The sequence below is a fragment of the Ochotona princeps genome, chromosome 1 (assembly GCF_030435755.1).
Source record: "Ochotona princeps isolate mOchPri1 chromosome 1, mOchPri1.hap1, whole genome shotgun sequence".
In the NCBI taxonomy this organism is placed as follows: domain Eukaryota; kingdom Metazoa; phylum Chordata; class Mammalia; order Lagomorpha; family Ochotonidae; genus Ochotona; species Ochotona princeps.
Genome location: NC_080832.1, coordinates 15,352,477 through 15,377,067, shown reverse-complemented (window position 1 = coordinate 15,377,067; position 24,591 = coordinate 15,352,477). Strand labels below are relative to the sequence as shown.

Below are 24,591 nucleotides of genomic sequence, written 5' to 3'. Positions count from 1 at the left end.
CACTATTTACATCCCATACCTGTTGGGCAGAAGCCTTCATCATCTGCCTTGGGTCCACACCCCGTGTGAATGCAGATGCCCCCTTGCTCTGCTCCTGGTACTTTTGTCTGTACATTGCTGCTAGCCTCTCTCTACACTTCTTTCAGTTCAATTTCATCAACTTAGAATTGAGTTGTTTAGAAAGGAGAGGGATGAGATAGAGTAATGGGGGCGGGGAGGGGGAGAAAAAGTGGCTGTTACTAAGATTTTTAAGATTAGCCAAGTCATTTCATTCTCTGACCCTTGATTTATTTGAGGCTGCATCTGTTAAAGGTGTTTTTCTCTATGTGTTGTAGGAAGACATAGCCTTAACATATTTAACTTTGTCTTGTGGAGAATCATAGAAGATTTCCAACACCACAAACACAAAATTGTATGTATCATGAAACTTTATGTAACAGTCTTAGCGCTTAAAAGTCACCACCAACAATGTGCTAATCATAGATTTTTTCAAAAAGATTTATTTATTTGTGTTTATTGGAAAGTCAGGGCTACAGAGAGAGGGAGAGACAGAGATATCGTCCATCTTCTGGTTCACTTTCCAGGAAGGTTCACTCATGCCTGGAGCTGAGCTGGTCTCGAGCCAGGAGTGTGGAATTTCAAGTTGCCTATGTGAGTATGAGTGTCCAAGCACTTGGACCATCCTCTGCTGCTTTACCAGACCATCAGTAGGAAGCAGGGCTGGAAGTGGAGCAGCCAGTACTCCACCTGGTGCCTGTATGGAATGCCTGTTTCACATTAAAAAAAAAAAAAGTTTTAAAAAAATTCTATTTATTTGAGTCAGAGAAAGAAAAACAGATTTCCTGTTGTCTAGCTCATTTCCCAAATGCCTGTGGCAGCTGGGGTTGAGCCAGGCCAAATCCTGAAGCCAGGAATCCTGTCTCGGTCTCCCTTATGGGTAACGAATTCCCATTATCTGCTGTCTTTCATGTTACACCTTAGCAGGAAGTTACAATTAGGGACAGAGCCAGGTCTCGATCCCAAGCACTCTAATATGATGTGCTGGCATCCCAAGCGCCTTCTTAACCATTGGGATAAATCCCTGCCCCTTTGAACAGTTTTTAATTTGTTTAAATCAATATCAAAATAGTGTTCATATATTGTATTCATAAGCTTTTAATTCTAATAGACTCCTCATTTTAAAGGGCCTTTGATTATTGACAAAAACCATTTGTCCTATAGAATTTTCTATATTCTGAATGTGAGTGTTTTGATGTTGAATTTGCTCCTGAAGAGACATTTTTTTCCCAAAAAAAAACAGTTCCTAACAGCAAGGTCTTGTTGCTTCACCTCACAGGTTATATAATACATAGAAATTTTAGAGATTAAAATAGCCTCTAAACATTGAGGGATGAGCATTTGGTACAGTGATTAAGACAGTGCTCGGTGAGTTGGGTATTTGGCATAGTGCTTCAGTCACCGTATGGACTGCTTCAATCCTGTATTGGACATCTGAGTTTGAGTACCCGTCAGACTGCAAACTAGCTTCCTGCTAAGGTACACCCTGGCAGGCAGCAGGCGATGACTCTAGAGCTGAGTTCCTGCCACCCATGTGGGAGGCCCACATGAACTCTCTGGCTCCTGGCTTCACGCTGACCCAGCCTTTACTATTGAGTGAATGGATGGAAAGGAAATTTCTCTGTTTCTTCGCCTTTTAGACTGATAAATGTAAGTAAGTAGTTTAAGTAATAGATTTTACTGAAGACACTGGGATGTTTCATCCCGTTTTGTAGTGTCTAAGTTCAAGTCTTGGCTTTACTTCTGATTCCAGCATCCTGTTAATGTGCACCTGGAAGACAGAAGGCAGTGACCAAAGCTAAAGTACTTGGATCCCTGTCCCCAAGATGGGAGATCCAGATGGAATCCCTGGCTCCTGACTCCAGCCTGGCCCTGGGCTTTTGGGGAATGCACCAATAGATGGGAAAATCTGTCTTCCTCTGTTGCTCTGCCTTTCAAATAGAAGTTTTAAAAATTAAAAAAGTTTTATTGTTATGACATATACACAGGAAAGCACACAAACATTCAAATGTCAGGAATTATATACATGGGCATATGTATAGCCAGTGCTCAGATCAGGTACTTTGTGGAACAAAGTGCTTCAGAAGGTTCGCGCCTCCTCTTTCCTAGTTGGCCCCTGCCCAGGGTAGCTAGCATTCTGGCTTTTATGACCTAGATTAATTTTGCACAGTAGAGAATTCCTATTCCTTCATTTGACATTGCTGGTTTCTGATGATAAAAATATGTACTTTAAGAAATGGTAATAAGAGTAGTGTGGTTTTCATGTGTTCATTACCTGTGTCCTCCAGAGAGTGTTTTAGTACATTTGTTTTGTCATTTTTTCTGTTATTTTCAGCTCCTCCTCATTTATGCATGTGTGTGTAAGTGTATGTAGTATGTGTTTTTTTTCCTGAGATCTTAATGTTTAGGCTGTCTACCTGTAAATGTAGAGAGTTAAAATATTTAAAATGATGCTCTTTAAGTTTGCATTTTAGGGCATTCTCTTATCTGACCAAAATTAACATGCATACAACATTGTTAGTCGGTTTACAAACCTTATCTATATTTTATTGTTCTGATCGTGTTGCCATTAAAGAAAGATTGAATAACAGTTCCTCAGTCTTGTCTTTTATGGCCATAACATTTTTATGAAAGTTGTTCTATTTGGATTTGATGTTTCCTGCACAATTTGAATGGTATGTTTGTCTGGAATTATTATTACCCCACAAGTGATGCCCAGCAGACATGTCCCTTTAGTGGTGATGTTAACCTTGAACATCAGGTTAAGATGCTGTCAACACTACGGAAAAAGCTTCTCTGAACTCTATTGTAAAGCTACATGTCTTCATTAGTAAACAAGTATCTTTGTGATTATGTAACTATCAAATGCTATCCATTAGTTTTCAGCATCTGTTTATGGATTTCGCCTGAATCAGTTACTTCTGTAATGGTTATCCAAAGACAGTTTTCTTAAGTTCAGTATTTTTTTAGCATATAAATTGGGAATGATGTCCCTCTGTTGTCATCTGGCATGAAGCATGTATCATTGTGGATTCATAGATACATATTTTTGTTAGCTTAGATCTGGTAGAAAATCTGTTTGTTGCTACTAGATTTAAAGCTTTTTTTTTAAAGATTTATTTATTTTTATTGGAAAGTCAGATATATAGAGAGGAAGAGACAGAGGAAGATCTTCTGTCTGCTTCCCAAGTGACCACAATAGCTGGAACTGAGTCAGTCTAAATTCAGGAGCCAGGAGCTTTCTCCAGGTCTCCCACCTGTGTACAGGGTCCAAGGCTTTGGGCCATCCTCGACTGCTTTACCAGGTCACAAGCAGGAGCTGGATGGGAAGCAGGGTTTCCAGGACACAAACCGGTGCCCATATGGAATCCCAGCACATGCAAGGCGAGCCACTAGGTTAGTGTGCTGGGCCCCAATTTGGTGGTTTTTAAAAAAGATTTTATTTATTTCTATCCAAAAGACAGATTTACAGAGAGAAGAGGAGACAGAAAGATCTTCCAAGTGTTGGTTCATTCCCTAAGTGGCTAAAAGGGCTGGAACCAAACAGAACTGAAGCCAGGAGTCAGGGGCTCATTCTGGTTCTCCCACGTGGGTTCAGGGTACCAAAGCTTTGGACCTTCCTCTACTGCTGTCCCAGGCTACACGTAGGGAGCTGTATGGGAAGTAGGGCAGCCAGGACATGAACTAGCACCCATATGGGATCCGTGTACTTGCTAGGCAAGGATTTAGCTACTGAGCCATCATGTTGGTTTTCCAACGCTCTCACATCCGTCCCCCCCTTTTAAAAATATTTTTATTATGAAGTCAGATAAACAGAGAGGAGAGACAGAAAGATCTTCTATCTGCTGATTTACTCCCCAAGAGTATGCAGTGGCCAGAAGTGAGCTGATCTGAAGCCAGAAGCCAGAACTTTTTTCAGGTCACCCACATGGGTGCAGGGTCTCAAATTTTTAGGCTGTCCTCAACTGCTTTCCCAGGCCACAAGCAGGGAGCTGAATGGGAAGTGGAGCAGCTGGGATACAAACAGACACCCATATGGGAGCCCAGCACATGCAAGATGAGGATTTCAGCCATTAAGGCTACCATGCCGTCCCTCTTCCCCTTTTTTTTTTTAAGATTTATTTTTATTGGAAAGGCAAGTTACATAAGGAGAGACAAAGATAAAGATTTGCATAAAAATTATTTATTTTTATTTGAGAGGCATTTTATAGAGAGAGAACAAAAAAGATACGTATATAGAGAGATCTTCTATTTGCTAGCTTACTTTCCTAATGGCTGTAATGGGCAGAGCTGAGCTGATCCAAAGCCAGGAGCCAGGAGCTTCTTCTGGGTCTCCCATGTGGGTACAAGGGCCTGAGCCCTCCTCTTTTGCTTTGCCACATTATAGGCAGGGAGCTGAAAGTGAAGCAGTGGGAGCTTGAACTTTACACATGTGGGATGCTGGCACTGTAGGTGGATAGTTTGCTGAGCCACTGTGCCAGCCCCTAGATTTGATGATTTTAATAGTGAAAATACTAGACATGTAAGGATCGCTTTTGAGATGGTATTTGTTAGTTTCAATCTTCTATTTTGAGAAATACTAAAATTTAAGTTTATAAAGAGGATGGAGTAGGGAAATCTTTATTTCTTCATTTGGTCCAAAGCATAAACTGATTTTGTTTATAATTTATTAATAATGTGTATTCCTTGGCTCTTTCAGTTCCAATTTTTGAATTTATTATACAGAAATAATTTATAAGACTTTTATAAAGATTATATTTTTGTCATACAAATATACCTTATAAAATTATTTCAGTTCTGTTTGTTGTAGACTTAAAGCTTACTTAAAAACCTGTTATTGTGATATTTGTCGTTATAATATATCCATGTGAGGATATATTCCTCAGGCATAAAAATGAATGAGCAAGCAAGTATTGATATGAAAGGTCTTTCAAAGTATAATATGTTAAGCATGCATATATATTTGCTCATACATGCATAGAAGGAATGTTTTGGAAGGAGCCAGAAGAAACTGGTAACTTTGGTTGCCTACGTTAGGGAGTGAAACTGGACGCCTAGGGATTGGAGTGGGTTGGGGCTTTGACTGTGAATCCTTTTGTGTGAATTTTAACTCAACTTTAAAATTCCACATACAAAGTCTAAAATTACTGAGAATTTTTTCCTAAATTCTTTACCCAAATGTAAGAATTCTGATTAAATAATGGAAGTTTTCTTATGTAATTTATAGATGCAAATACATGTAAATATATATATATATATGCATTTATAACATGTTTTCACTGTTTAGCTGACAATAGAAAAATATTGGGAGAAAGTTGGTGAATTTAGTTATATGCCGTGGTATGTTTACCTGAGAGTTTTGAAAAAGTGAACATTTGGTTTCTGTTTTTTTGGCAGCATGCATACGCACTAGAACTTCTATTTGATCAGCTACATGAAGGAGCTAAAGCTCTTGATGTAGGATCTGGAAGTGGAATCCTTACTGCATGTTTTGCACGTATGGTAAGAACTTTATTTTTATTCTACCCCCAACATAAGCATATGCTGTGATTTGGCTGTATAATGTTCAATAGTGGTTTTGATGGCTTTTGAGTTTGCTTTATTTTTATTTATTTTTTGGTTAAGGTAGCAGTAGACAGATGCATGAGTTAGGGTTTTTTTTTTATTTTTGTAAGATTCATTTGTTTAATTATTTGAAAAGACGAGTCACAGAGACAGAGAGAGAAAGCTGCTGTCTGCTGATTGATTGCCCAAATGGCTGCGGCAGCTGGGGTGGTGGGTGGAGGAACTTGCTACTGGAGCCATCCTCCTCCGCTGCTTAGGTACAGCCAGGAGCTGGGTTGAAGTGTATGAAGTAGCCAGGGCTGCAGCTGGCTCTCTGCAAGGGGGTGCTGGCATCACAAGCAGCAGAATTTGCTCTTGACAACACCTGGCCACTCCATCACTTAGAATTTTGTTGTTGTCACAGGTGACAGAGCACTCAGCCCCAACTGGCAGGTGATATATTTGGTTTATATTAATGGAAAAGTCTGCTGGCACAGCTGGTCTCTTGTCTGGCAGGTTTGGAAGACGTCCAGGCGTTGTTACTGACAGTGGCTTTCTCTTTGATTCTTGGTCCGGCTTTACTTCCTTCTACCATTTTGCATTATTATCAGACAAGCTGTGCCCTTGTGACCCCAAGATAATACTCCCAAAGTATCTTCTTCCAAGTTTTCATTTGGCATGCCAGAATAGAATGAAGCCCAGTTTGTCCACACTCCTGCAGGCTTATTAGCAATGAAGGGAGTGCTTTATTATTGTTGTTATGTTTTAGTTAAACATGTTTTTAAAGTTATTTGAGAAGCATGGAGAACTCCTGCTAGCCCTTTCCCTATCCAAATGCCTGGGGTGGACCAGCCTGATTCTGGGAGCTAGGAACTCAATTCAGTTTTCCCATGTGGGTGGCAACTTGCTTGAGCCATTGCCACTGTCTCCCAAGGTGTGCCAGTAATTGAACCTGGGCACTCCAGTGTGGGACATGATTGTCTTAACCAGTGGCTTAACTGCTAGGCAGAAAAGGGCTTTTTGAAAAACACTCATGGGCCCGGCACGGTGGCCTAGCAGCTAAAGTCTTCCCCTTGAACCTGCTGGGATCCCATGTGGACGCCGGTTCTAATCCCGGCAGCTCCACTTCGCATCCAGCTTCCTGCTTGTGGCCTGGGAAAGCAGTCGAGGACAGCCCAAAGATTTGGGACCCTGCACCCGCATGGGAGACCTGGAGGAGGCTCCTGGCTTTTGGCTTCAGATTGGCACAGCGCTGGCTGTTGTAGTCACTTGGGGAGTGAATCATCGGATGGAAGATCTTCCTCTCTTTCCTCCTCTCTGTATATCTGACTTTCCAATAAAAATAAATCTTAAGAAAAGCACTCTTTATTCTCCAGTTCTTAGTACCAGGGATAGAGGATTCTGCAGGGTAGAAGCAGGGGACCCACTTAAGCAGCTTGGAGAATAGGTTCACTTTTACTCAGGTAAGTCAGTCAGGTAATTGCAAGAAATTGTGTGTCTGGAAGCCCCATTGAAAGGTTCTGGTCTAATTGAGTAGGGATTTGGGGATCCATCTAGAACCATTGTCCCTTGCTGCCAGTGTTCAGCCAGCAGATGCTCTAGAATCAAAGCTCTGCAGAGACAGGAGTGAGCTAATTCCTTACATGATTGTGTCCCTACATAGAGAACCGCATCTGGCACGTATAAAGGGCTCACATGCTTATTTCCAGAAGCTTTGCTTGTTTTGCAAATTTCAGGTTCTCAATAATGAATGGCAAGGGTTTAAAAAATGTATTTATTTAGTTATTTGTTTCAGAAGAGAGAGCTCTTATGCACTCATTTTTCCCGAAGGATTGCAGTGGCTGGGGTTGGACCAAGGCCAGGAACTGAAACCTCAAACCAGGGGTCTCACTTGAGAGACAAGGATCCATGTATTTGAGCCATCAATGTTGGCTTCCTGGTCTGCAGCAGGAGGAAACAGAGGCAGGTGTCGAGCCTAGACCCTGGGGTACTGGAGTGCCTGCTGCTGCCTTTGGGCTGGCTGAGCCTGTCTGCTGCAGCCATCTGGGGAGTGTGCCAGCACACGGACGACCTCTCCGTCTTTCCATGTGTCCTTGTCTGCCTATTAGATAGATACATGAACAAATGTTTTTAAAATGCATAATGTTTAAGTAATGACAATTTCTTTATAATTGACATGTTTTTGGTTTTTGAAGAACATTTACTGTTTCCAAATAAATGAATCTTTTAATAGTGAAAAAAATTAAAACGATGATTAGATTTCTGGGTTTTTATGTTTTTCAAATGTTTCCCATGTGATAGCGTTTCAGGTGCTTTATGTTTTCTATTTAATCTTCATATTCTTTAGGGGATGTATGCCATTTTCCACCTGTATTTTGTGGATGAGGAGTGAAGTCCATAGGAAGAGAAGTTAGCGTATACAACTACAAAGTCAAACAGTTTAAACTAAGTTATGCAGCTTAAATGTGAACCGTGGTAGTCTGACTTCATAGCCTTTTTTGGTAAATTTGGTCGAACTTTTGGGTGGGTCCTTTTTGTGTTTTTCTAGTTAAAGCAGTAGAAACAGGTTTAGGCATTTATAAAATAAAATATTTTATGTAATATTTTAATATTTAAAGTTACATTTTTAGATGAAATTTTTGTATTCTTTTTTTAAAAGTAGTGTTTCTTTTCTTTTGGTGGTTAAGAAGGATGCATGCTCATGTAAACCACTGATTAGGGTGGGGAGGGTCGATGAATGGGGGAAGTGGATTAGACAACTGCCTCCAATCTCCTTTTTTCTTCCTGTATCTGGGGAATGTGGGTAGAAGGGGAAGAGGACCGCTCCCAGCAGACCAACCACATCAGCACCTGGGACTGGGGGACAGCCACCTGATGTCATCCCAGGGTCCCTGATGTGGAGCATGTTCCAAGGGTGCTGCTTAAGTGCTTTCAGTAGTCCTGAGATGCTGTTGATTTTGTTGTTCAAGCGTTGAGGAAATCCTTCCAAGGTCTGCTAGCTGACCTGGTCCACCTTAGGCCTCCTCTTGCCCAGCTGTCCTATCTGTTCTGTCCTTTATACTACTAGACAGCCTCTGCAGGCCTCAATAAACTGGTTGTCATGTTTCCCATGTGCATCTGGGCATGCTGTCCATTGCATCTGAGGAGACCCAATTCTCACGCACTCACTCCACGGTCAGACCACAGAATCTGTGATTTTCCCCGTGGTTGGAGTTTTGAGTCCAATGGTCCTGTTTGGAGGGTCCCCAAAGAAACCTCACCAGAGGTGACCCCAGACCTGACTCCTGTGTATGCCAGGCTGTGTGGGGTCTGGCTCAGTCCATCACCCATATTAGCAAACACACACACTGGTGGTTGCAGTCACCTGGTCAGTTCTGTCCCCAGTCCATTCCTGCCCACCACACAGTCCTCACGCACACCAACAAAAACTGCAGCCTAGTTGGGGTAACCCTCAGTAATTCTCACCAGGCCAAACCCCAGCCTCAGCTCTTGAACATGTCAGTGTGTGCAGTAGACTGGTCTAATCTGTCCCGCGATCCATTAGGCTCTTGTATACATCAATGAATGTTGGAGCCTAGCTCAACCTGACCAACACGACTGTGCAGCCCACACTCATGCCATTGGATGCCACTGCCTGTCCAGCCGGGCCCATCCCCAACCAAGGTTCCCATGCTTACCATTGGAAGCTGCAGCCCATCACAGGAGTGCCCACAATTTCCCTACTAGGGCCTTTCCAAGCCCTGGATCTTGTATGTTCTGGGTGGTTCAGTGGTTACATGGAATTTAAATTAAAAATTATTGTGCTACCATCAAATACTGGAAAGTTTAAAAAATAATTTGTTTTCATTTCATTTGAAAGGCAGAGAGATGTAGAGATCTTTCAACTGCTGCTTCACTCTCGAAATGCTCACGGCAACCTGTGCTAGGCCAGGCCAAAGCCAGGAGCCCAGAGCTCCCAGATGGTGTCCCACACAAGTGGCAGAACCCACGTAGCTGAGCCATTGTTAGGGACTCAAGGACTTGAACTGTCTTTTGCTGGCTCCCAAGATATTAATTAGCAGGAAGCTGTTTGGAATCAGAGGCGCCAGGACTCAAGCCAAGCACTGCAATGTGAGAGACTCAGGCATCCCAAGTACCAGCTTGATCACTGACCAAATCCCACCGCCAAATATTGACAGTTAAACCCTGCTCCAAAGTTTTGGTTTCAAAACTAGAATCTAAGAACGAAAACAAGGGAAAGCAAAAATGTTTGTGTGTATGAGTACTGTTGTAAATACAGTTTTATAAATCATTGTTTATGCTTTGTCAAACCAGTGGTTAAAAATATTATAGTACTCTAATTGCAGTCATTTGATTAGTTTAAAATTTACTTTGGATAGGTGAAATGGCCAGTGAGGATTATACTTATACATGATTAATTATTTATGATAAACTGTTTAACAATCTAATTGGAGGCTTAAGCTGTTTGTTTGTTTTTTTTTTTCTTATTGGAGAATAAGGCTTTAAATAGGAATGACACTTGAGAAGAATGAATTTACCTCAATGAGTTGTTGAATTATTTTCTTTTCCAGGTGGGATGTAGTGGAAAAGTAATAGGAATTGATCACATTAAAGAGCTAGTTGATGACTCCATAAATAATGTCAGAAAGGACGACCCAACGCTTCTGTCCTCTGGCAGGGTGCAGCTGGTTGGTGAGTATGAGCAAACTTTGAACACTTCTCTACAAAACTTCTATTTTTAGAGGATTCTATGCAAGCTAATACTAAGAGCTAATTATTGCTTTTTCTTTTTTTCATTTAAAATCATTTTACTGAATGACTATGGAAGATTCACATAGCACACAAATTAGCATTTGTACTTGGAAAGGAAATATTTCAATGGGCAGTACAGAATTGATACGGCTATAGACACATCATGAACACACATCCACAGTTTTATTAAATAAGTTCCCTCAAGAAAAACAAAAGAAGTGGCTATCTTGAAATATTAGTGAGGTGTACATACCCCTCCACTAATGAGGAATGTGTATCTTTTTAAACAATTTTTAAAATGTAATTCCCAGCTGGTTTTTAACAGATTCCATATGATTTATAGATAAGTTCTAAACGTAATGCTAGTCTCGGCCTCCCTCTTTCCCTTAGTGTCTTCTGTTCCATTCATTTTTAAGAATACGACAGGAAAACAGCGGCTCAGTTCACCTGGCGAGTGGGTAGCAATGTACATTTTTGTGATTTTAGCATTGTGTTTTCTAACCTGTGAGGCTGCATACTTTTTAATGGATTTGATCATTGAGCTTCCCTCTGTTTTGACATGCCTGTTCAGACATTGGATTGTGTTTTTCTTTGCTTTTTGGAGCTGTAGAGACTAGCTTTTTGGTGGCTACAGTCTTACAGCTCTTCTGCCGTCTGTGGTATACCATTTTCATCTTTTTTTTTCCTTAAGTTTTATTTCACTGCAAGGCAGAGTTACAGAGACAGACAGAGAGGTCTTCACTCTGTTGACTCACTTCTCAAATGGTTAGTGGTGGGCCAGCCTGAAGACTGGAGCCAGAAGCTGCTTCTGGGTCTCCCATGTAAGTGCAGACACCCAAGCACTTGGGCCGGCTTCCACTGCTTTTCCAGGTGTATGAACAGGGAGCTGGATTGGAAGTGGAGCTGGGATGTGAACTGGGGCCTAAGTGGGTGCCAGCACTGCAGATGGAGGCTATACCCACTGAGTCACATTACCAGCCCTTATGTTTTCATCTTTTGATTATTTTTTTGATAAATACAAATTCTTAATTTGAGATGTATTTAGGCTTCCTGTTTTTTTCCATTAATTTCTGTGTCCTGTTCACGATGATCCTAAACTCCTTAAGTTGTTTAGGTTTTTGGTCTTCCTGATGTTGATTTTTTATATGTTTGAGGTAGAGGCTTAATTTTACTTTTTTTACATACGAATATGCAGTTGTCCCGGAAAAATCTGTCTTTTCTCTATTTTAAATCTCCAGTACTGTAATTCTTCCCACTCTTTGCTCTGAACAGATTTCTTAAGCCTAACTTTGTTTTCTTCCAGTGGGGGATGGGCGAATGGGCTATGCCGAAGAAGCCCCATATGATGCTATTCATGTAGGAGCTGCAGCCCCAGTCGTGCCTCAGGCAGTGAGTTGGGATTTTTTTCTCTGTGTGTTTCCTTCAACTAAAACTTTAAAAGTTATATAGAACTGACTTATAGATGTTGGAAGGATATTACGTAATTATGTTTCTCATTTTGGCTATAGTTAGCTGGCTCTTTTTTTTATGTGTAAATAATTATGTAAGTGACACAAAAATCACTGTCTCCAGCACATAGCTATCTTATTTGAAGCCATATTCTATCCAGGTAAGAACTAAGACAGCAATAGAAGTGGGAAATTTCCTGTGGAATTCTTTACCTGATAATTAGCTTGGTGTGTTTGTTATATTAAGTGCATGGGAGATACTAAAAAAATGTATAAATTGTACTCTCACAAAAGTGGTATTCTGGAAGAGATATATCATACACGTTAAGAGGGAATTTAATGATTTCAAAGCATGCAATTAGTATGTGATACATAATTTGTCTGGAAAAGAAAATATGTATACCAAGGATGGACTATTGTGATGAGTAGTTAAGGCGACTTAATATAGGGCTAGACATTGCCTGTATCTTAGAGAAGAGGAGGTCTTATATACTTGGTAATAACAAGGAAGGATGTCACCGAAATGGATATTACATAGTCAAGAAAACGTTTAAGGTACAGTATTTTTCTTTTTTTTTGTAAATGCTGGTCAGGTTGTGTTGATATTTAATAATCTCTGGATGAATTTACTGTAATCTTAAGTCTCCTTTACCTAGGAACTTTACCCAATTCTTGATCAGATGACCAGGAAGTGAAAATGATAGTTTCTTCAGCCTAGTCTTATCTATACCTAACGTAAAAGTTTTTTGTTGTTTTGGTATGTTCATATCAGTTATGAGAAGGTAAAAGTTAGGGAGTTAGTTCTGGTCTTTGAATTATGGTCCATTGGCTGAGTGACTTTGGGAAAAATGCCTTATTCTGTGTCTCAGTTGTAATTTTAAAACAGAGACTAGGCCTGTGGCTGCAGTAGCTTTTAACTGAAGTGTTAATAAAGTAGAATGGCATACAAGTCATGAGTGAACAGCTCAGTGAATATCCATATATGTACCCGTGGCTGCAGGGCTTTTAATTAATTAATTAATTAATCAATTTTTTTGGTTTGTTTTTAGATTGGCAGCCTAGAGTGAACAGTCCAAATCTGAAATAGTTTGTGTTTCTTAGGAAGAGGGTAGATGTGTGGGGCACATCTTTCCCACTGAAACCCTGAGATGGTCTGAGGACTTTTGTCACGTTAGCTCAACATGAACTTGTATGTTGTAGGATTTGAAAGTATTATATATGTCTATATATATATCTTATAGGAACTGTTAAGATAGCTGATCCATAAGGCTTTACAGTTGAAATATCAGAGTAAAGATGCTGATGTCACTTCTTGGATCTCACCTCCAAACAACAAACCAGAGCAGAGACTGCATTCTCAGTTAAACAGCAAAGGAGCCTTGCAGTTTGAATTCCACAGGAAGCAGGCCGTAGCTGATGGCTGGAGGCTCAAGAAAGCAGAAACCAAAGAAGCACAGAGGAATGTCAGTGCTGAAAGCTTGCTCTGTGGAACTCCAGAATGGCTTAGGGACTGAGGGAGAAGCAGAGCCTGAAGAGAGGGTGACGTATGAGGAACAGTTAGCCCTATGCAAAATATAGTCCCAAACTGAACGATGTGATTCTGTAGCTTGGATAGGTCTACTGGGTACAGTGAATTCTTCTAGTTAACAAAAAATAGCTACAGTATCATCATGCAATTTTAGGATATTAGGGATAACAAGAAGATTCTAAAAGCTCTCAAAAAAAAAAGATAATTTCTTTTGGTAATCACAACTGCATCAGATTATAAAATAACAGCATGAGAATCAAGTCTTTGAAGCCGACTGGATTCTGACTTAAAAATGATTCCTAGCCTTAAACTCTGGGCAGATAGAATACAGATAGCTTTAGATTTACAAATCTGAACTCTCTTTCTTCAAATATTCCTTGCTGGGGATGAGTTGCTAGCCTGCTGGTCAAGGCACCAATTGAGACACCAGTGTTACGCATGGGAGTGCCTGAGCTAGCTAGCTGCCTCCAGCTTTCTGCTCAGGTAGACACAGGGAGGCTAGGCCATGGCTCAGGCTATTGCGTTCCTGACACTCAGTGAAGGAGGACTCAGGTCCTTGGCTTTGGCTTGGCCTGGCCCAGCTGAGTCCTGGCCATTGCAGGAACTTGGAGTGTGAGGTAGCAGGTGGAAGCTCTCTCTGCCTAACTATTGTTGTCTTTCAGGATTAGATAACTAAATAAGTTTTTTTTTTTAATCCATGCCTTTAAAAAATGAGGATTTGAGGATGGGGAGACAGTAGGAAAAAGCAAAAAGAGAAAGCCATGGGGCCTAGGACATACAGCATTTTGCTAAAGAAGAGGTGATGGGAGTTTCCAAGATTATTGCAGTGGGTAGCCCCAAGTTGAACGCCATAAATATTGCAGGCCTGGAGAATAACCAGCTCAGATCTGGAGCAAGAGGAAGAAGGTACAAGAAGGGAGTATACAGAAAAGAAGAGGGAGGGTTGGGGAAACACTAGCTAAATGAATTTGATTGAAGATTTCACTGAGAAGCTGTTGTAGGGTGGAAAAATTAGACACTTAGCATTAAGATTTAAGTGATGAATAAAGAAAAGTCTTTAATTTGACCTGCCTGGGAAAGAAAATTGTCGTATAAGGAAGTAAGCATTAAATACCTCTTGACTCGGCAGCAAAATATATTTGAAGTCATTAACTGAAAATGTTTGTCATAAAAACATGATTGGCTGCACTGAGGAAAGGAAGCGCAGTTGTGACTATGTTGACAGGATCTCCGTCCAGGGGCTGGCTTGTGGCATAGTCAGTAAAGCTCCCACCTCCCACATTAGCATCTCCTGTGGGCGTGGGTTTGAGTCCTGGCTGCTCAGCTTCCAATCCAGCTCCCCAGTAATGGGCCTGGGAAAGCAGAGCAGGTGGCCCAAGTGCCTGGGCCTCTGTGTCCATGTGGGAGACCCAGAGGGAGCTCCTGGCCCCAGGTTTTGGCCTGGCCTACCCTGTTTTGGCAATAGGAGGTGAACCAGTGGATATGGAGACTCACTCTTTCTCTCTGTCTCCCTTTTTGTAACTCTGCCTTTCAAATAATTTTTTTCCTTTTTTTTTTTTTTTTTTTGGAGAAAGCTCAATCTTTATCTACCTTATAATTGGTAATATTAAGGTACTTAGGAGACATAGCTGAAGGGATTTCAATTGGCTTGATGTGGGAAGCAAGATTGGGATGGAGAAGCAGTTGCTGCTTTTTATTATACACCTGGAGATTTAGAAGGAAAAAAAAAAAAACCACCTGCAATTGTTACTTTGAGAAAAAGTGAAATGGGAAAAACAAGATAGGCTAGCTGGTAAACCTCATTTTAATTGAGGACACCCTTTCCTGGGGTGCTGCTGCCAGCTCCTTACTGTTGAGTAGTGATTCATAAAGCTATGTTTAAAGGGTAGCATATGACTTCAGCAGTTTCTGACTGCACAGGTTTTTGTTGGCCAGTCTTGATTCTTCGCTAGTTGGAGTGTTCTCACTGATTCTGCAGACTCTCCCATTCTACGTCACTCCTCTTGCCAGTACTCCCAAATTGTGTTACACAACTGAAGTATCCTTAGCTTTGCTTAAGTGATGCCGCTAAGAGGAGATATTTCTTATCGATTTTCTGCACTTGTCCTCTTGGCCAACTTTAGTCAGTCCAACTCACAAAGAGTCAAAATTGGCACGAGGGCATTAGAATTTTCTGCCTTGCCTTTGCCCTTCCCAAGAGGATTGGTCTATATTAGGTGATTGAGTTCAGACATTCTAAGCACTGCAGTTGTACCGGGTACCATGTAGATGCCAGAAGCATAGAGATGAGGTAGACAGTCTGCATCCGCCAGGAGCTTGTAGTGGAGAAGGATGACAGACCAACATGTAACAAAACAAAATCCATGTAAGAGCTCTTACAAAGTATAGTGAAAAAGCTAATAGTGAAATAATTGCATGGATTTCAAAATATTTTGTAGCAAAATGAAACTATCTTTTCATTCCATGGTTCCCTGAACTTTTTGAAGCCACCTGTGTATACTAACTGCATTTCTTCTTTCTGCCCATACAATGATGACTGTGCATTTGACTAGATCTAAAATCTATTAACTTTGGGGGTGTTTTTTCTTTTTCTCCAGCTAATAGACCAGTTAAAGCCTGGTGGAAGATTGATATTGCCAGTCGGTCCTGCAGGTGGAAACCAAATGTTGGAGCAGTACGATAAGCTACAAGATGGAAGCGTCAAAATGAAGCCTTTGATGGGGGTGATATATGTGCCTTTGACAGATAAAGAAAAGCAGTGGTCCAGGTGGAAGTGATTTTATCTTCTGCTCTTTCTTCCACACATGCAAGGTGAAAGGGTGTGAATTTTAAGATATTAGATTGTAAGAACTGTGTATTGGTTCCACCTTCATGCTGTCATGGAAACATCAAAAATCATCATATTGAATGTGAAGCATTTTGCATGGTCTCCCCTTCTTACAATGTAGCTCATATCTTTGGGAAAGGCAGGGTGAGACTTGGTTGGCACAAAGGATTTTTTTAGTAGTTTTTTCCTTAAGAAACTTTCAGTGCTTGGGGGCCTGGCGTGATAGCATAGTGGTTAAAGTCCTTGCCTTGCACGCCCGGGATCCCATATGAGCGCTGGTTCTAATCCCGGTGGCTCTGCTTCCCATCCAGCTCCCTGCTTGTGGGCTGGGAAAAGCAGTTGAGGATGACCCAAAGCTTTGGGACCCTGTACCACGTGGGAGACCAGGAAGAGCTCCTAGCTTCGGACTGGCTCAGCTCCAGTCGTTGCGGTCGCTCAGGGAGTGAACCATTGGACAGAAGGTCTTCCTCTTTGTCTCTCCTCTCTATATATCTGCCTTTCAATAAAAATAAATAAATCTTAAAAAAAAAAAACTTTCAGTGCTGTCTAAGGTTGTTTTACTACCAGCTCCCTGTTCCTGTAGGTGTAATCAGTATCATAACTGCTTTGCTGGCCTGGAAACAAAAGCTTCAGTCTGGAAAAAGGGCCATAATATCCTGCCTGGTTCACCGCATTCTGCCATGGTTACAAGGAGAAAAAGAGATCAGTTGTCCCACTTATTATTATTATGATTATTATCGGAAAGGCAGATATACAGAGAGGAGAGGAGACAGAGAGGAAGAGCTTCCATCCGTTGAATCACTCCCCAAGTGGCCGCAACGCCCAGAGCTGAGCCAGTCCGAAGCCAGGACCCAGGAACTCTTCTGGATCTCCCACAGTGGTGCAGGCTCCCAAAGCTTTGGGCCATCCTTGACTGCTTTCCCAGGCCGCAAGCAGGGAGCAGGATGGGAAGCAGGGCTGCTAGGATTAGAACTGGCGCCCATATGTGATCCGGTGCATTCAAGGGGAGGACTTTAACCACTATGCTATCTCGCCGGGCCCAGTTGTCCCACTTTAAAAATCTCAGGAACCCAAAGGACATTCTATCTTGTTTTCTGTTTTTCAGTCAGATTCATGGATGTCTTGACAGAGCTGTGCCTATTTTAAAGGCAGATGTCTTCTCTTCATTCTGTAGAATAGACCAGCCAAGTTTTAAGCTGTTCTCGCTAAGTTGGGAATTCTGTAAGCTATCCAATGAGTGCCCAGGTCTCACAAGCCCACCCAGAGGGCTAGGAGCATGCCTTCCCTCTTCACAGCATGGGGCACCCGAAATGTGATGCCCATTGTTCTGTCATCATGTCAGCTTTGTCTCAAGCCCCATCTGTTCCTCTCTCCTTGGCTCCCACTCCCTTTGGTTAGAACGCAGTGACATCGGTATATTCAGGTGCCGTTAGCCAGGTTGAGACTTACTTGAAGGTAGATACCAGAGTCAGAAAAGCTTTATAGTTTCCTTGTCCTGGAATCTGTTTGCATTTGACATCAGGAGTAATATTTTAAGACAATTATTTTCTTAATAAGTAAACAGTGATTATAAATTTAATAAACATCTCAATTTTGTTTTCTGGAAAGGGGGAAAGCACCTTTTGAGTAAATGCTTAGTTACAAAAATGGTAATGGATCATAGTTTGTTCACAGTTATATTTTATTTTACTAAATTCAAACTGACTTTTCTAAGAATCTGATTAGGCATTGCGTTCATTTCTCACCTAATATCATTGTAGTTCTTTTCCTTGAATTTTAGTCTGGAGCACAGACGCTGCTGTAAGAGATCATGCGAAAAGCTGTTGGGCTTGCCAGCTAGAATCAGATGTAGGTACTGACAGCTGATAAATGACTTTCCTTCATTTCTGGTATGGTTACGCCCTCACATGATTGTATGGAAGGATCGTATTTAAGAGTTTTCAGAGGCTTTAATGAAGGTCTTCTCAGGAAAATGGGGAAGCTTTTGGGAAACAGTAAAGGATGGTGACTTGTCTGGGGACCAGGGATAGCCAGGGGAACAGCCACTTTTACCACTTTATGCCTAGCAGGGAAGGGGGACACAACGTTACTAGAACTCATTGAGAGCAAGGACAGGAAGCCCAGGGCATGGGAGGGCTGGGGAAGGAGGTCCTGACAGAACTAGTAGTGACAGAGAGAAGAGGTCACTTCCACCTGTGGAGTCGCCTCAGTGTGCCCTCACTTTTACCAGCATGGCATGTGGCTCAGCCTTCAGGTGCTGCTTGTGGTCGGAAACCAGTTCTCAATTACCCTGCTTCCTCTTCCCTAGTAGATACGGGGCTTTAACATTTAGGTCTAGATTGGATTTGAGTAGATATCTAGTTTTTATGTGCCCTGTATTCTATCCTCTTTAGGCTAATCTATGCTTAAGCTGTCCTTGACAAGAAAAAGAAATTGCCTGTGGAGAAGTGGCATGCATTGCTTTTCTCCGGCAGTTTGTTCAGTGTTAAAGACCTTGATAGGCATCAACTCCGCAAGTGTTTGTGTGCCCCTTCTGCCAGGCAGTCCTGGCACCAGGAATCTTCAGTTGGGAACTTGAAACTGACTGCTCTCACAGGGAGCGTAGTCGGGTAAGAGAACCAGACCGACCGTGGCAAGCAGCCGCTTAGAGCGCAGGGAGTTTAGACTCGCAGCAGGAATGAAGTGTGATTCAAGCTGTGAACCGATCCAGCTTCAGTCAGAAAGGGACTCGCTGTGGTGAAGGGAGGAGGTTGTGAAGGAGCACAATTAGACTGTGTATTTCATTTTAAATAAGTATTTACATATGTGTAACTTTCAGCTAAATCTGGCAAAGGCTCTGCTTTTTTGTTGTTCTTAATAGCCACAATAATTCATGCAACAAGGTCGCTCCCTAGTTTGTGGAGCAGGAATGTTTCAGGGTTCTCATGCTTGTTTTTTTTTTTTTTTTTTTTTTTTGTTAAGATTTGTTTTTATTTTTATTGCAAAGTCTGATATATAGAGAGGAAGAGAGACACAGAGGAAGATCTTCTGTCAGATAATACACTTCCCAAGTGACCACAGCGGCCGGGGTTTCTCATATTTTAAGCTCTTAATTTATTCCTTAGGTGGTATGCCTTCATACAAAAAAAAAGTTATGAATTAATTGTCCATTTCAAAATTTAGAATGTAGACCCCAGAGAATCCAACTGATCCTACACTGCATATTCTGAATTGTCTCTTTTACATTTCTTTTTATGCCTCTCAGTACTTTATCAAACTACATAAAGCTTTTTTTTTTTTTAACCTCAAAAAACCCACTAACTGGGACCAGCGTGGTAACCTAGTAGCTAAAGTCCTCGCATTACCTGTGCCGGGATCGCAAATGAGTGCCAGTTCTAATCCCGGCAGCCCCACTTCCCATCCAGTTCCCTGCTTGTGGCCTGGGAAAGCAGTTGAGGACGGCCCAAAGCCTTGGGACCCTGTACCTGCATGGGAGACCTTGATGAGTTCCTGGCTCCTGGCTTCGGATTGGCACAGTGCTGGCCGTTCTGGCCACTTGAGGAATGAATCATCGGACGGAGGATCTTCCTCTCTGTCTCTCCTCCTCTCTGTAGATCTGACTTTGCAAGAAAAATAAATAAATCTTTAAAAAAAAAATTGTGATCATCCAGAAAAACTGTATAACTTGAAAGTTGTTTATTTTAGTTTATGAATAGAGCATTTTGCAGTTAAATTCTTTGTGGACTGGATATTTAATGTTTGCATGAATTTAAACTAAAGCTGTCCTATGAGAATTATAAACTAGTCCTTAAGATGAACATACCAGCTGGCATCAGAACTGGTACTCTATCACCTGAAAGAGAATCCAATGCAATAGGATAAAGCAGTTTGTGGGAAAAGCAATTTTTCAGACTTTTTCTTGCCTAATTTTTAAGGTTTATTTTTTAAAAAGCAGATTATCTGGGAATTGTTTGAATCACCGCTTGCTTATAAAATAAAAGCTCTTGATTTTACTTTCTCTTCAAATTTAATAACTTTTTCAAAAAGATTTATTGGAGAATTCTTGCTATACTAGTACAAAGAATTCTTAAATGTTTTCATCCAGGGTCATTAGTTATTAACGTTTTCCTTCTCTGTGTGTGTCTATAGGTGATATTTTAAAAGTGCAAAAATGCTTCTTTATCCATAAAGTAGTTGAATGTCTAATATTTTTGTCATTCAAATTACCCTTAGATGTGAGGGGTGTAGGCTTTTCTTGTACTCATCTTCAGGGTTTTTTTTTTTTTTTTCTTCACTCTTATGGCATCATTGAGGTGTAATTGAAATACCATATGGAATTGTCTTGGTTCAGTGCCACATGGCCTAGCACATGGCTTTGTACAGTGCCACACTGGCCCAGTATGTGGCCAGGTACAATGCTGCATGGCCCAGTGTATGGCTTTTACCGTCCACATGGCCCAGCGCATGGCTTTGTACAGTGTTGCATGGGCTGGTGCAGTGCCTCATGGCCCAGCGCATGGCCTGGTGCAGTGCCTCATGGCCCAGCGCATGACCTGGTGCAGTGCCTCATGGCCCAGCACATGGCCTGGTGCAGTGCCTCACGGCCCGCGCATGGCCTGCTGCAGTGCTGCATGGCCCAGTATGTGGCCAGGTACAGTGTTGCATGGCCCAGTATGTGGCCAGATACAGTGTTGCATGGCCCAGTATGTGGCCAGGTACAATGTTGCATGGCCCAGCACAGGGTTTCTTCTGGAGTTGTTAGTGCTGCCTTTGAACTTAGCCATGGGTAGAAGGAGGAATGATGAATTTCTCCCTGATAGTTTGTGTTGAGATTGCCCCGCTCATAGAAGCTAACAGATTCTCTGAGCAAAAGAAATTTTGTCCAGTTTTGTGACTGTAGCTAGAAAATGTCATGTAAACTCTATTCTCAACATGTTCTTGCATTTACAAATTGTTTTTCTTTAGCAATAAAAAGCAAACAACCCAGGTCCACAAGGTTTTATATTTATTTGGTAGTAGCAGGAAAGATGTGCAAAGTGACTGGCTTCCACCTTTGCTTTGCCTGGGAATTGCTTGCTTTTTATTTTTTGTCTTTAGTACACTGCTTGGGGCTTGGTGCATCTTTGCCGACTCGGAACTTCTGCCTAAGTTCTTAGCTGAGATTTGCAGTGTGTAACCTTTACTCACACATTTCTGTCTTTCTCCCCCAGGGATGAATTGTAAGAGCATCAGCTTGACGAGCCTAGAATATTTGTGGATTGCTCATCTCAGTCCTCAAAGCTTCTTGAGAACCAACAGCATCACAGCCTGTTTTGGACTTTGTCACACCTTATTTTCGGCATGAAAATGTGTGGTTTTGTAGGGTTTTCTCATTCTTCAAAGAGGCACAGAGCCCAACTGCTGGAGGAAGGCTGCGGAGTAAGACTGTGTGTGTGACTTCTTTCACATGCCACAAGTTTACTTTAAAACAGAAAAAGAAGGGTTCTGCAAAATGGAAAATTTAGGTTATGATTGAGTTTAAGGCGTGCTTTTCCTTTTCTTGAACACTTAATTCTGTTCTGATGTTAATTTATCAAATTTCTTCTGTGTATCAGATAACACCACCTTCTACAATTTAAGATTCTCGGTATTTGGATGTCTGTTAGATGCTACTAAGAACATAGAGATGAGCTTTCTTTTTAAAGCTTTTGATGTGGTGTCATAGAATAGCATGTTGTAGATACAATCAGCTGCTTTGTTACTTTAAAACTAGGCATTTGTAAATATTGAAACTCCAGATGGCAGGTGATGTCCTGTTAAACACTGAGCTGTTCAGATTGGACATAACTGACATAGTTCTTTTTCTCTCTGTAAAAATAATAGGAGATTTGTAGCTTAGTATTGTTTTGTTTCTAATTTGCTGCTGGTAATGTATATGAATCTAACATGCTGTGTAGACTGTCCTTGTTACTGCACAGTTTATGCAGTGCTGCTTTGCCAAATAAAGTTCAAAGCAAAAGACACAGTAGTGGTTTTTGAATCTGAAAGAAAAATACATCATGTCCACTGGACCCAGAATATTGCTTAGGATCACAAAGTCGGTAGAGCAGGAGCATTAATCCAAAGTCCATTGTAGAATGTGCTCACATGTCTTTAGGGCAAAGAATTGTATCATTTCTCACATAGAAGAGGGCTTGTTCTGTAGCAGAGAATAAATGCTGAATGAGTGGGTGAATGAATTAATATCAAGGAAGTGGGCCCGGCGTGGTAGCCTGGTGGCTAAAATCCTCACCTTGCATTCGCCAGGATCCCATATGGGCGCAAGTTTGTGTCCCACTGGCCTCGTTTCCCATCCAGCTTGCGGCCTGGGAGGGCAATCGAGGATGGCCCAAGACCTTGGGACTGCACTTGCATGGGAGACCTGGAGGAGGCTCTCGGCTTCAGATCAGCTCGGCTCCAGCTGTTGCAGCCACTTGGGGAGTGAATCAGCGGATGGAAGATCTTCCTCTCTGTCTCTCCTCCGCTCTGACTTTCCAATAAAATAAAATAAATTTTAAAAAAAGTCAAGGAACATTAGGGTTAAGGACAACCATGCCCCAAACAATACTTAATCTATAAATAGACTTATTAATATGATGATTGTAAAATGTGTTTATAAAAAGGCAGTTAACACTGTTTAAGATTTTTTTTAAGATACATTTATTTTTATTGGAAAGTCAGATATACAGAGAGCGGGAGAGACAGAGAGGAAGATCTTCTGTCCGTTGATTCATTCCCCAAGTGGCCACAATGGCTGGAGCTGAGCCAATCCAAAACCAGGAGCCAGGAGCTTCTTCCAGGTCTCCCAAGGCTTTGGGCTGTCCTCGACTGCTTTCCCAGGCCACAAGCAGGGAGCTGGATGGGAAGCAGGGCCAGTGGGACACAAACTGGTGCTCATGTGGGATCCTGGCATGTGCAAGGCAAGGACTTTAGCTGCTACGCTACCATGCCGGGCCCAAGATTTTGTTTCACATTGTGGTTTTGTAAAATGATCTTAGTTTCTTTATTTTTTTTAAAAAGACATTTATTTATTTATTTATTTATTTATTTATTTATTTATTTATTTATTTATTTTGAAAGGCAGAGTTAGAGATTGAGATTGAGATCTTCCATCTGCTGGTTCACTCCCCAAGTGGCCACAGTGGCTAGAACTAGGCTGGTCCAAAGCCAGGAGCTAGGAGTTTCTTTCAGGTCTCCCATGTTGGTGCAGAGACAAAAGGCCCTAGCCCATCTTCCTCTGCTTTTCCAGGGCCGATCCAAAGCCGGGAACCTGGAACCTCTTCTGGGTCTCCCACACGGGTGCAGGGTCCCAAGGCTTTGGGTCGTCCTCGACTGCTTTCCCAGGCCACAAGCAGGGAGCTGGATGGGAAGTGGAGCTGCCGGGATTAGAACATATATATACACACACACATATATATATATGTTCCCGGCATCGGATCGGCGCGCATCGGCCCGTTGCGGCTCACTTGGGGAGTGAATCATCGGACGGAAGATCTTCCTCTCTGTCTCTCCTCCTCTGTGTATATCTGGCTGTAATAAAATGAATAAATCTTTTAAAAAAAAAATGTTGTCAAGTCTTGCCTGGCAAAACCCAAAATGACAATACATCAAGACAATATGTTCCACATCCCTTAAATGGAAGGTTAATTCATCTTCTAATACCTATCTAATCAACAAAAATATTATCATAACAAATTGGCAAACAAAAACCATGACTATCATCATCAAAGCACGGGCCTTTCATACAATTTAAACACATCATTTTTAAAAAAGAAAATACTCCTATTAACGGGACATAATATGATTAAAGCATCAAAGAAAATTACTTTTTTTTTTGCTATTTTTTTTCGGATTGACATCATTTCATAACAGCCACATCAATCGCAGCAACACTAACAACAACAACATCAACAACAAATTGTATTGAACTGTAATACTGCACCAAGGTGGAGGAATCCACCGGGGGGAGGGGCGTGGAGAGGGGTGGGGGGATTCCCAGAGCCTATGAAACTGTCACATAATGCATAATAATTAATAAAAAAAAGTAAAAAAAAAAAACAAATTGAATTGTAGCACCCTGATAAAATAATGTGCCACTGAGTAAGCAACACATGCATAACCAAAAGGAAACACAGAAGTCTCTTAGGAACCATGACGTCATCGCACACTTCATGGGCACCTGATGAATTCTATTAGAGAAAAGCAAACCGCATCAAAACATGTGAGATACAGCCAAAAGAGCAAACAGACACTCAAAAAACAGCATAGATTGGACCGCTGGAGTCACCCCTTCCATGTTGGCTTCCTTATAGGAGACAGAATATATGGTATTTGTTCTTTTGTGATTGACTCATTTCACTGAGCATAATGGTTTCTAGTTGGGACCACCTGGGTTTTTTTTTTTTTTTTAAAGATTTATTCATTTTATTACAGCCGTA

General features: G+C 41.5%; 1 protein-coding gene across 3 annotated transcripts in view; it reads left to right on the top strand.

Annotated features, from left to right (window-relative positions):
* The window catches only part of PCMT1 (protein-L-isoaspartate (D-aspartate) O-methyltransferase), a 42,860-nt gene extending 20,725 nt beyond the window's left edge, over nt 1-22,135 (top strand). For 2 of the 3 annotated variants that reach the window (XM_058665779.1, XM_058665901.1), the window contains exons 4-8: nt 5,455-5,559; nt 10,173-10,293; nt 11,657-11,742; nt 15,927-16,096; nt 21,346-22,135. In XM_058665779.1, the coding sequence (XP_058521762.1) occupies nt 5,455-5,559; nt 10,173-10,293; nt 11,657-11,742; nt 15,927-16,096; nt 21,346-21,358 (495 nt within the window). In that variant the 3' untranslated portion in view covers nt 21,359-22,135. Of the gene's footprint in view, nt 1-5,454; nt 5,560-10,172; nt 10,294-11,656; nt 11,743-15,926; nt 16,141-21,345 lie in introns of all 3 variants that reach the window. The other variant, XM_058665842.1, reaches the window with a different exon arrangement.
* Nucleotides 22,136-24,591: the final 2,456 nt, after the last annotated feature.